The following is a 12323-nucleotide window of genomic DNA, read 5'->3' as shown; positions in this document are numbered from 1 at the left end:
TGCAGATGAGCAAAGCTGGGCTGTGTTCCAGGCTGGGAGGTCTCTCCCCTTCAGGAACATGTTTAATCAAGGCAGAAGCAGGAACAGGATGTCCTTATGGGTCTCCAGTTAAATTCAGGGTCATCTTAAGTGAGTGCTGCTCTGTCATCTATTAAAGACAATTAATGACTATGGACCCTGTGAAACTGCCCTTACTTTCTTACTGCACAACCAGGCAAATAAGTCTCTTTTATCTTGTTGCCAGGTTCAGCACCCAGTGTGCCATCCCCTGTCCATTTCTTTTAGTTTTATATGTGCTGCTAGGGAATTATTTGCAAAATTATTTTCAGTGGCTCAGCTCTGATTTCTTACCACTGTGAGAGCTCAGAGGGGTCCTGGCTGGCTGCGTAACAGTCTGTACAAAAAAGTCAGGGAAAACTCTCTCTGGTCAGAGAAACTTCTTTGGCACATCATCCCAGGACACACTCTCTCCCTAAACACAAGGTCTTTTTCCTCCAGAAGAAGCCAAGTCAGACTACAGTAAAATACTAACTTTGGCTCCCATTACCACCTAACTGCCTTTCCTGCAGCAATACTTTCAGACAGTTCAGTTGTTCACTAATAATCACTTCCAAGCACATATCAGAGTTTTCAAGCTGCTGTCAAGTCCCACTGGCACTGCAGTAATTTTAAGAAAACAGCTGACAGGAAGACAGGTAGGACTGACCTTTTCCCTTGGAGCTGGGCAGCTGCCTGTAACCAGATGGGTTGGAAGTCTTCAGCAAAAGGTAAAGAAGAGCCATTGCACTGACTCCTTTCTCCTCTATGGCTTTCAGGCAGGCAGCACAGCCTCCAGGGAGAACATCACAGCTGTTGAGGAGCTGAAAAGAAGGTAAGTAAATAGCAAATAAAACACAGGCTGTAGAAGCACTCCCTGATGGGCAAATGAGTGTATCTCACCCTGTGGCAAATGTAACCCCCTGCCCCTACTATACAAAGGGGAAACTGGGAACAAAGAGTAAAGCCAAAGATGGTAAGAGAATGTAAACTCCATTCAGCAACTCAGAGCAGAGCCATCAACTGGGAAAAACAGAATGGTGGGCAATAGTTAACTATTCAGAGAGCTGGAGAAATACAGCTATAGGGTCTGAAAATGGCCACACAATTGCTGCAGGATCTTACAGCAAAATGTCCCTGCCTGAAACACAGTGAGCTGAACTGATCCTGAGGAATTTATACAGAGCCAGGTTTTTTTGCACATAGAGAACAATGCAAAAGCAGAAAAAGCAGTGGCCTAAACCTCATTAATCTAAGTTCCCTGTTATACCTTTTAATATATTTCAGCATATCAGATAATGGGACTGTATGTTCTTTCTCCCCAGAGGATAGCAGAAAAGTATAAAAGTGTCTGCATAACAAGGATAAGTGTTTCTTTGATAACTTACATTGTTCTTCTCTTCAGTATTCAGGATAGGTGGGTCAGTGGTGGCCAAGCATTTTATAAGTGATTCCCAGAAGGACTGGTTCGTTTTCTCATGGCTCTCCAAGTACTTGGCATCAGCAGCAAAAACCCTCTGGAAAATGTCTGTGAGGAGAACAAGCCTGTGACTGTGCAGCAGTAGAGGGAATTGCCTGGCAGTGTTCCTGCAGTGCTCAGTGCAGGTGTGGTGGCAGACACCAGGCTCTAACATACAGCCCAACAAAACCGTACAAGAATGTCAACAGTCCATACAAATTACTGATCTCTCTGGGATGCTGTTGTCTCAGAGAAGCATGGCAAGTGTTCCCAAAGCATTCCTAGCTATTTAACAGGTGCTTATTCTGACCATGCTGCTTTACAGACAGGCACAGAGACACCAAGGGCTGGATATCAAGGTACTGAGATTGCTCATCAGGCATTTAATGCACAGCAGTCTCCTTCATGTATCTAAATTCCCACTTGCATGTGCACAAAGCCTAACAGGAGCCTGTGGAAGAGCTGGGAATTGACTGCTGGTCTCTCTTTTACAAGCAAGGAGATGGATAGGGTGTGTTTTCAGAGGAAATAAATTTCATTGACTCATGCCCACCCTGGAAAACACTGCTGTGCAGTGTGCATGAGCCAAAGCTTCGATCTTTGTGTGCTTCCCTCACCTTGCTGTTCTTCACTGAGATCTGGGATCGGGACATCCAAGTTCTCCATTGCTGTGCCTGTTTGAAAGGGGAGAAAAAAGCACATTTAGAATCAGGTCACCAAGCTTCCTGGTTTTCTGTCTTCCATTTTCTGCAAACACAGCGTCTCTCTCTGGGCCTTTCAGTTTTGAAATCACTTCTCTGTTTCACATCATGATTCATGTACCCCCCTGGGACCCAATTCTTGACTCCTCTGAGTGAGTCCTACTGGCCTTTGGTTATTAGGAAAGAACAAAAGTCTGATCATCATGGGTAAAACAAAAAGAAGTCAGACTTGATCATTCACATTGTTGTTTTGTAAAGCTACCAAGGTGTCTAATTAACTATTTACCACAGATGTGAGTAACATAATAGGCCCTGTTCCACTCACGAAATAGAACAATTATCCTGTACCTCTGACATCCTAACACTTAACATGTATCAGCCGGGAAAAATAGCAGAAGTACTTCCTAGGAAAGTCCCACAAGAATTTGAATTCTTGTCTCACAGAAGACTTTGATGTTTCAACATCTGTTCTTTCCAAGTTGTCATGAAAAGGAAATTTCCATTAACTTTAGCTTTATGAATTACAAATTTTTAAGTGTTGATCCCATTTTAATTACCAGTATTTGCCACAGAAACAAACATTCTGACATCCCCAAAATACAATATTTCCTTTTGTTTTGGTAAACTTGCCACAGAAGTTTTGGGCTGAGGCTGAAATATTCTGATGGCACACTTTTTGTGGTGGCTGTGGTTCTGAACTGTTGCCTCTACCTAGTGTGGTCCAGGCATCCTGCACTGATGCATCTCCCTCGTGCAACATTGCAACTAACCCACAGTTGTAATGAGATATGCAAATAAAGATTTTTGGGGAGCCTGAAGCACAGTTTTCACTATGCAGGGCACAATAGGAAAACAGTTTATACCTCCACACTTTTTCTTACAATATGACTTTTGGATCCATTCAACAAAACACTTCCAATCAAGCAGTTTGAAAACTAAGTGTATCCTTGAGATTTTCCAGAGGAAAACGTGTTTCTTTTCCTACTGGCACTTTCAGTTCTCTAGAGACCATCATATCAGTCCAAAAAATATTCTAATACAAAACCCCAAAACAGGTCAGTTAATATCTTCAGAAGGATACTGTAACACACAAGCAAACACTCAAACAGAACAAGTTTTTAGGGTGTCAGTTCTCAGATAGAGGAAATTAGACACAAACAGACTTCAAAAGACTTCTGGGAAAATTACACAACCACTTTCAAAGGCTCAGCTCAGAAAACCTGGCTTACCTGCCTCAAAAGTGTACTGTGAGAAAACAATATTTTAAGAACATTTTGAAATTATTTCCAGTGATGAATCTATGCAAAAGATCTACAGATCTTTCCCTTCCCCTGAGTTATGTCCAGCTGTAGCTGTGGCAGCAGCCCTGTGGGAGCTGTGAGCCTGTGAGCACCCGATAGGGAATGCAGGAAATGCATCTGTCCCCTCTGCTGGGTAACCACCGGCTGATGTGGAAATGCAGAAACCCAGAACACCACACCCTGGACAGACTCGTTCTTGGCCACTCAATAAAGAATGTCAGTTCTATGCACTTGTGTATCTCCAGCTATTATGTATCTCTGCCTTTTTCAGTCTCTTTCTTGCCTTCCTATTCGCTCAACTTAAACCTTGCAACAGTTGCTTGTTTAAGCGAAATCCTTTAGGCCTCTCTCTGGACCACAGGGTCAAAATACCAGGCCTAAAGGAACAAAAGTACTTTAAATAGAAACTTTTTTCCCAACTAATTCCATTTCAAATTTTATAAATTATAATTTTATAATTTAATTATATTTAAATTTATTTAATTAATTATTTAATTATAATTAAAATTTTATAATTTATAAATATCCAGATATTTTACTGCAGAGTGAAACTCAGGAGGCTTGTCTTTGGGGTTCCTAATACCTAGTGAAGGCCACTTTCAGTGGCATTTTAAGGCAGGTTGCTCTTGCCCTGACAGGAACCTGTCACAGCAACTGCCCTATCCCAGCTTTTTATCATTCCCAAGATAAAGTGAGCAGGTGGGCACTACCCGACCTGTCCTGCCACGCACTCAGGAAGTGCAGATTCAACACTGAAGGCAGGGCAGGCACCATCAACGTCATTCTCATCTCCTATCAGACTGATTTACTTTAAAACTGCTCAGTTGCTGGCCCAAATGACCAGACTGCTCAGCTGTTCCAGCAACAGAAACACAGCTGCCTAATGTGCTTTTGCATCCCGCTGTGGTAAGACCTGGACGCCACAAGAGGATCCAGGAGCAACCGGCATCTGCTCCCATCTCCCTTTCTGTGCCTCCAGCACAGCTCTGCCCAGTCAGTCACCAAGATTTACATTAACCAAGGAAGTTGGGTTCCTAATTTCTCTTAGACTATGCACAGTTAATTCCCCTGTGGCTCTCCCGGAAAGAAAATCAGATCTAAACAAAGGATAAGTATAGGTGCTTAATTATTGTATGTTTTAAAAGTGACTTAGTTGATTATACCTCATAATGAGAGAAGGATGATGATATACTGGCATTTCAGCCTGGCCATGAGCTCACTGGGGAGTAACATGAACAAGAGACCTCACCTTGCCTTTCCCCACAGTAAATCAGAATTTAATTGCAGTGAGGTCTTTTTAAAATGTTAGAATAAAATTTGTGTGCAGAGTCAGATTTAGAAAGTGAGGCTAACAACTTCCATACACAGCAACATTTTGCCTAGCTGATGAAATATATCTGAGGGAAATTGCTCAATGGAATAACAAAACAAAACAAAAAAAAAAGCAAATAAGGTAAAATAAGGTTGTTTTGACTTCAAAAATCAGACAAACCTAAACCTCTTCCCTTTGAAACTACTTCTGCCTTTCATTTTAAGTTATATGCTGACACCTAACGTTGCTAAATTTTATTTTAAACAAAGTCCCTCAATGCCCTTCTCTCAAACCAAACCAACTTCTTAAAGCACACCTGCAAGTCTTAGGCTGGTCCTAGCAGTTGGTTCCACGGGAAGACGTCCTGGAGGGCCGTGGCTGTGGTGAAAGCTGGGTTTCTTCCAGTGAGACAACAAAAACTGATCCACACCAGCTCAGGTTGAAACTGCTCCTGCTCCAGTCTCCTCAGGCTGTGGTAATAATTCTGCTACCCTTCTGCTTGCCTTCCTGTTGTCAAATATAGCTGAAATGTGACACAGAAGTAGCAAAACTCAGACTTTTCACTCTCCTTGAACACAGGCGGGTAGAGAGGCACAGCAAGTGCATGTCACCGTAGGGAGGGCAGCTCCCCAGGCTCGCTCTGACTGGCCCCATGGGGGTGAGCAAGGAGCAGGCACAGCCCATCCACTCCTTGCCGCAGCTCCAGCACTTCCTTCCTCTCCTGGCTTTCTCAGCAAGCCCAGACACGGTGGCTGCACAGCTGCCAGCCCCACACCTGTAAGCCCAGGGGGTTTGCTGCCCGTTTTCCAGCTCTGCCATAAGCATTGATGTGCAACATTTGAAATTACCTGGCTTGTGTTTCTCCTTTCACGCCATGTGCCTCTCTGTGGTCGTTGCAAAGCTCTGAAGGGCAGAAAATGAATTCACCAGAAGGTAGAAAAGTTCATGCTTGTAGTCTGAATAAAATTAAGGCAAATCTTTCTCTATGCACAAAGTGTAGGGCTTGCCGTGAGGATTTTAGAGAAAGAAATATTTAAAAGATGGGGAAGTCGAGTCAAAAAAGACTCAAATTGAGTCAAGAAGAGAGGTTATAGGGAAGTCCTGTAACCCACACAGCACCAGAACCCTTTTTTTGTAAAGTGGCTTGATGCCTCAGACAGCAACCAACAAGCCAGCTGTGTATCAAGAGCCAGCACACAGCCCCCAAGCACCCTCAGGCTTGACCCCAAGTTCCTGAACACCCCGTCCCCAGCACTCACCTTCAAGGCTGTGCGGCAGTTCAGGATGCTGGGTCAGGGATCCCAGTGCCAGCCCTGGCTTGTGCTGGTGGTGGGTGGGAAGGCACCAGGGCTGGGGCCTCACGTGGCCTCCCCTGACTCACAGAGTGAGCACCAGCGGCTCCGCGGCGTCCTCTGGCTACGGAGGTCACACTCCAGGCGTGTGTCCCCATGTCCCTGAGCTATGGGGAAGGCAGCCAAGGGCCGAGCCCGCTGGTATGGAGAGGAGCTGGGCGGCTCCCAGCCTGTCTCAGGCACTGATGACCCTCAGTAGCCTGGAGCAGCCAGGACCCCTCACTCCTGCCCGTGGCTGCTTCGGCACAGCCCCTGCTCAGGCTGGAGACCCAGGACCACTCGTTTGGCCTCCCTGGGGCATCAGGGGGGCACCAGTGACGTAGAACCCACTCTGCTGGAGAGGCCCTGGGCTCTCGTAAAGCTAAGCAGGGACACCATGATAGGGGTTTGGAAGCCCAGGCACGCTGCCCTCCTACTCAGGGCATCCCAGCGAGGCACAGGGGGAATGCCTGTGTAGCTGCGTTGATGACAGGAAAGGGAAATGTGCCCTCCACCCCACCTGTCCCCAGCAGCCACAGAGGGTGCTGACAACACAAAGCCTCTGGCTCTGCTCATCCTATACCCACTGTAAGGTCATTGGTGCTCCCCTCCAGCCCTTCTCAGCCACCTCTGACACACATCTCTTCAGCACAACAATTATCTGGAGCCACCCCAGGCTGCTCAGGACAGCTGCTCCTCCACTGGCAGGGGATGGTGCCTGTATCACATGAGAGTAGGAAAGGAGGGGGCAGATCCCTCTGGTGCACCAGAGCAGAAGAAAGCAGCAGATGTTTGGTCACCTGAAAATGTGTGTGAAGGGTGACAGCCAGTGTCAAAGGAGACTCCTTGGGACACTCTGGTAGCACACTGGCTATTGATTACACAAGGTGTGGTCATGTAAGTCACTTGTCAAATTCAGCTAACGGTTACACCCTGGTGCAGGCAGTGCCCCAGGAAGGATTGTATTCCCTCCCTCTGCTCTCATAGCCTCCTCATCTCCTGCTGCTCCTGGAAAGACTGGGACACAAGGTAAAGTAAGTTATACTTCCTGTAAGTAGGTGTGCATTTATTTTTCTTTTCCAGTTTGTTCAGCTGTTTGCTGTGGGTTTTGGTATTTTTTTAGAGGGGGAAAAGGATTGGGGTTTGGGTTTTTTTAAGCAAGGTGTTCCACTATTTTTCTACAAGTGCCTATTCAAGTGCCTTGTCTCACCTACCCTGACATTTTTAATTACATGTAACATTGAACACTTAAAGCAGCTAATACACTGCATCTACTGTTGGGAAGAATATTATCTAACGAATTAGAATGCTTTATCATGTATTACATGTGTTTACTTGGCCCTCATTTGGGAACTGTCCTCTGAGAGATTTAAGAGAACAGTGATTTATTCTTTGTATGCTGGGAAAATTGCTTCCAGGAGGGGTTTAAAGAGGTGAGACACAGGCAGAGCAGCTCTTATGCCTGACACTAATTGGGTACAGTGTCTGTGTGGATTTGTCACACAAGCAGGTTGCATGAGAAATGCAGAAATACTCTTAAGTGAGTGTAGGAGGGGCCCAGTGATGGTACATAGAGTAGTAATTGCTCATTGAGTCATCACATTTCTGACAGATTAAAACATTCCCATGACTCCTCTTGCCCTACCCTTTCATCCAATGGGTTGGTTAAATTACTCCCTCCTTGCATTTACTCAGTTGCTGCTTATTTTCCTTTAAAGTCTGCTTCAACAATTGTTGTAAGCCTGTGAAGCTCAGGTAACTGCAGGGGGATTATGCCTCACTGTCAGCTGCACTTTGCAGGCTACAGGTAGTTTACAGCTACCTTTCTGGTTTTAAACTATGAGACTTTTAAGAGAGAAGAAAAAAGCAACAAGCAGTGAGAACAACCCACTCCCTAACCTTCCAGACCATCACTGAACCATTAAGACCCTGGTATGCTGAAATCATGTGAAAAATGTTTGCTTTTGGCTGGAACTAAGCCTGAGGTTTAGCCATGAAAGCTTTTGTGGAATCATATGAGAGTAGATCATGTTGTATCTGAGATCTTTTGGAAAATTTTTCTCATTCTGTACTTTTCTGTGGAATTACTTGCCATAATAAATAATTCATTGTATTAGTATTTCAAATTAACACAGTAAAATCTTTGCTAAAGCCCACTAAGTTTAAGAACTAGGCCTGTTTGAGCAGGCTAAATCAAAGGCCAGGATGTATCACTCACTTCCTGGAGGATTACTGACCTCCTCATGTGCTGTTATCAACAGCTCATGAGGCAGAAGAGTGAGTGATTCCAGTACTGAGACAAGCACAAGATCCTCCCCTTAATGGCTACAGGTAATGATGGAAATGCAAAAAACCCTGCTCAATAACTGCTTCTATCCTCTTCCTTGTCCTCCCAGTTCCCTGGGCTCCCTTCCTATCCCCAGTCTTCTGGTCTAGCAACAGGGCTGGAAGTACCTCATGGAAGCAGAGTCACAGGCACAGGAGCACACGTGCTCCCTGGGAAGTGAAAGGAGCCTGAGGGATAATTCCCAGCTTCAGCTGACCGTCCCTCTTGATAAAGCCCCTTTCCTCAGCACTTTTAAGCACACAGGCAATGCCAAGGATTTTGGTATTTAATCCTGATGTTTTGTGGAATGGGTTTGGTCCTGGAATCCATTTTGCAACCCTGTCAGCAAGGCAGGCTGAGACCTGCCCTCACAGCTTTGTCAGCAATGTGCCTGCCAGGAGATGGCAAGGCCAGGAAGCAGAAAAGTCTACGAAGGTACAGCAGCACACGTTGGTTACCTGGTGGGGTTACCTGTTGGCACAGGGGCAACACAGGCAGACTCACAGAGCAGAGCTGGGGTTGGGCCAGCAGCGCTGTGCAGCACTGACCAAACTGGCTGAGGCATCCCCCAGCCAAGGTGAAAATCAGACCTCCCACAGGCCTGACTCTGAAGTCAGCAGGACTCAAGAGTTTATCTATCCATTGTTTCTATAGGGTATTATTCTCATACTTGATACCCAACAATAATCTCCTCCTCCCCAAAAAGAGAGTTCTGGCTTCACACTTCTGTGATATGAAAACACACAGGCTGTGTCAGACTGCACAGGTAGAGAGGGATGGGGAAGGTGAGTGGAAAGGTGAGCTCATGGTACAGCCCCCCTAAAGCTTTTATGTACTCCAAGGCCAAGTCCCAGGTCCCAGGACCGGCAGAGCTCAGAGCAGTAGTGCTGGCAGCTTTTGGATATTCGACACTAAATCTCAGGGAATATGAAGACCTCCCATACTCCTGTGACCTTCCCATCTCACTGACCTGGGGAGCAGCAGCAATCCCAGGCGGGCAGGGCCAATCTCCTCTTTGTAACACAACTACTCCAGTGACATCCACTGCTGTCGGTGCCTTGGCACCAGGACGCAAGCACACACCATCTTCTGGGATCTTTAAAATTCAGCAAAGCTCTTAGGATCAAAGTGCAGCTCTCCCTCAACAACTTGGCTGTGTCCTAAAACATTCCACTCTCAAGATCCCCTCAGCTCACTGAATCACCAGGTTCAATCACCTGCAACATAAAGGGGATGAAAGTACATTTGACTTTAAAACTGTTTCCTAAAATCAAGGCTCTGCTCGCGGTAGGCACTGAGAGAGCCCAAAGGGTATTTACTAAAAGCTAGAACTATTTGAGAAGTCTGGTCCAATCCATTCATCTTAAAAGATGAGCTCTGGATCAGAGACTACAACCTTTTTGGGCTACGCAAAGCTGGAATCAAGCTCTAGATCCCTCTTCTGCTGACACCACACAAAGCGTGATGCCAACACACCTTGTCCCCCACCCAGGATCAAAACACTACTGCTCATTCCCAAACCTTGGAGCCTCTAATGAGGACTGCTGGACTGCCCCAATCACTCCATGAGGCCTCTCTGCCTGTCCAGCAGCCAGTCAGCAATACAATCCCACTGTCTGTCATCTGAGAGTGCAAACCTTTCTCAAGCAAGGCTCAGCCTCTCTAGGTCAATTCTGGCACCTTCGTAAGAGGCTTCAAACCAGCTTCTCTGCAGTTCAGGCTCTGGGAAAAGGTCTCAGACCACCAACAGGTCTCTGCTGACCATAAGGAGAGCACCCAGCCCTCTCAGGAGACGAGGACAGCATGCTGTGAGGACAGAGAGCACACTGCCATCTCCTGCTACATCAAATGTGTGGTGGGAAGAACAGCACCGCTAACACGCCACATAAATCAGTCATCTAAATTAGAATACACAAATCCACTCCAGAAAAGTTTAATGTAGGTTCCTGGGGCATCATATTCTGAAAAAAAAAACCCCAAAACCAAAGTACAGTACAAAGAAAAAAAGGCAAACAGAATTCCCCAGTATTTAAAATAATGAAATGTAGCAAAGCTCCATCTGTTACAAGGCTGCACCTCACAGCAGCTGCTGGAAGCAGCAGTCTCAGCCTGAGGACCAGAAGGCTTCCCCACCTCCCAGAGATGGCCTGGAATAAGCAGCACCCAACCAGAACACTTGGTTCCTTAGGGAACTAGTAAGACTCCTTGAAAGGAAAAGGGCAGACTCTGTACTGCAGTGAGCTGCTCAGCATCCCTGCTGGGACATGAACCAGACAGACTGATCCCATAGTGCTGAGGCTCTGCGAGAACACATCTCCTGGGAGGAGTGGCACCTTCCAGCAGATCCCACCAACTGCATGGCAAAACCTACTCCTTTGAGAAATCCTGGTATCAGAGGAAAAAGAGCCATTACAACAGCCAGACAGCAGACCAGGAAGGGATCTGAAACACACCACACTACTAGCTGGGAACAGAAACAAGCAATGGATCTCGAGTTAGGAGGTCAGCCCAGTTACAGCCCCAGTCCCAGGGATGTCTGGTACCCTGTCTACCATTCCTTGAATTGAAGAATATTAGCATAATTTAGGCAAGGACCTCTGGCGGTCTCTGCCTCACCCCTGTCCCATTCAAAGCAGGGCCAACTTCAACACCCAGATGTTCAGGGCCTTCTCCAGATAAATACTGAGTTATCTCCAACCATGGAGATCTCAGGACTCCACTCCAGCACATCCACAGTAAGCAGTGCATGGGCCATGGCAGTACCTTTGACGTACTCGGGCTACAGAGCAGCCACCTTGGAGCCAAGAGAGAGCTGCTTTCATTCCATCTATCAATTTTCATATGACAACAGTCTAATTTGATACGCCCCCTACACCTAAGGGCAGTGACCCATGGCTGTTCCACTCCACTGCAGGGCTGCTACAAAGCACTCATTTCCAGAGGTACAATGCTCCAAAAGCAGCCCAGCCTCGCTGGTGTGCAGCCCAACCTGACAGTAACCACCATGAGAGCTGAGGGAAAGGCTGGAGGAGCACTTATTCAAACAATGGAAAACACAGAGATTCCTATGGAGAACAAAACCGTGAGCTTGGAGGAGGACCTACATCAACAAGGAACCAGCTGATGTCAGACAGCCTCAAAAACATAACAAACATTAAGTAACCCAGGTGCACAGTAAACACTGCAGGCATGACACTGCCATCATGAAAAAGCTATGATTACAGTTGGGAGAATATATCAAGATATTTAAAGCCTGCTGGGAAGCAATAAAACCTTTGCTGACACCAACTCCATGGACTCCCCAACAAATGCTAAATACGAACAGTGAATCTGCAGATCTAGATGCCCACTGAAGAACTGAGATAAATAGAGGAGTGGTGGGAAGGGCTGAGAGACTTCCTTCTCCTTGCCACTTGCCTCGCAGAGAGGAGAAGCACCTCTTCCCTGGTGCTGGCAAAGGGCCCTCTTCTGTGGCATGTGCACCATGCCAGGTGAGCCTGCTGTCCCCACACTGCCCTGACACGTGCACATGTGAAGGCTGAGACACCCTCCAGACCACAGGGATCACCAGATTTTCTGCTGTGATCCTAGCAGGAGCACAAAGCACCCCAAAGGCCGGTCAGGTGCCTCCAGGAGCTGACAACAGCCTGGCCCGCGGCCCCTGTGGCACGGCCACCACACGTGGGAAGGAATGTGTGTGTGCCCAAACCCCGTGGGTCAGGCAGATGGAAGGGCAGGCTCTGGACATCCAGGACGGTGGCAGGGAGCCGGGCATCCCGCGGCCCGGCCCCAGGCAGGCAGGCAGAGAGCAGGCAGGGCAGGAGCACAGCGGTTTATTGGCAACACGAGCAGAGGCG

The 12323-nt window shown here is 46.9% G+C and overlaps 2 protein-coding genes across 6 annotated transcripts in view; both read right to left on the bottom strand.

Annotated features, from left to right (window-relative positions):
• Positions 1-12317, bottom strand: part of TMEM40 (transmembrane protein 40) — a 19474-nt gene extending 7157 nt beyond the window's left edge. The window contains exons 1-6 of one of the 5 annotated variants that reach the window (XM_017732406.1): positions 6069-12317; positions 5658-5712; positions 5126-5332; positions 2113-2169; positions 1425-1564; positions 707-860 (exon numbers count right to left, since the gene is read on the bottom strand). In XM_017732406.1, coding sequence (XP_017587895.1) covers positions 707-860; positions 1425-1564; positions 2113-2161 — 343 coding nt within the window. In that variant the 5' untranslated portion in view covers positions 2162-2169; positions 5126-5332; positions 5658-5712; positions 6069-12317. The other 4 variants (XM_017732410.1, XM_017732408.1, XM_017732409.1 and 1 more) reach the window with 4 other exon arrangements.
• FANCD2 (Fanconi anemia complementation group D2) overlaps positions 10834-12323 on the bottom strand; it is a 37499-nt gene continuing 36009 nt past the window's right edge. The window contains exon 43 of the mRNA XM_017732300.1: positions 10834-10851. Coding sequence (XP_017587789.1) covers positions 10834-10851 — 18 coding nt within the window. The remainder of the gene's footprint in view (positions 10852-12323) is intronic.

The sequence above is a fragment of the Corvus brachyrhynchos genome, unplaced genomic scaffold, assembly GCF_000691975.1.
Source record: "Corvus brachyrhynchos isolate BGI_N302 unplaced genomic scaffold, ASM69197v1 scaffold4, whole genome shotgun sequence".
Classification (NCBI taxonomy): Eukaryota; Metazoa; Chordata; class Aves; order Passeriformes; family Corvidae; genus Corvus; species Corvus brachyrhynchos.
This window is presented reverse-complemented; position numbering and strand designations above follow the sequence as displayed.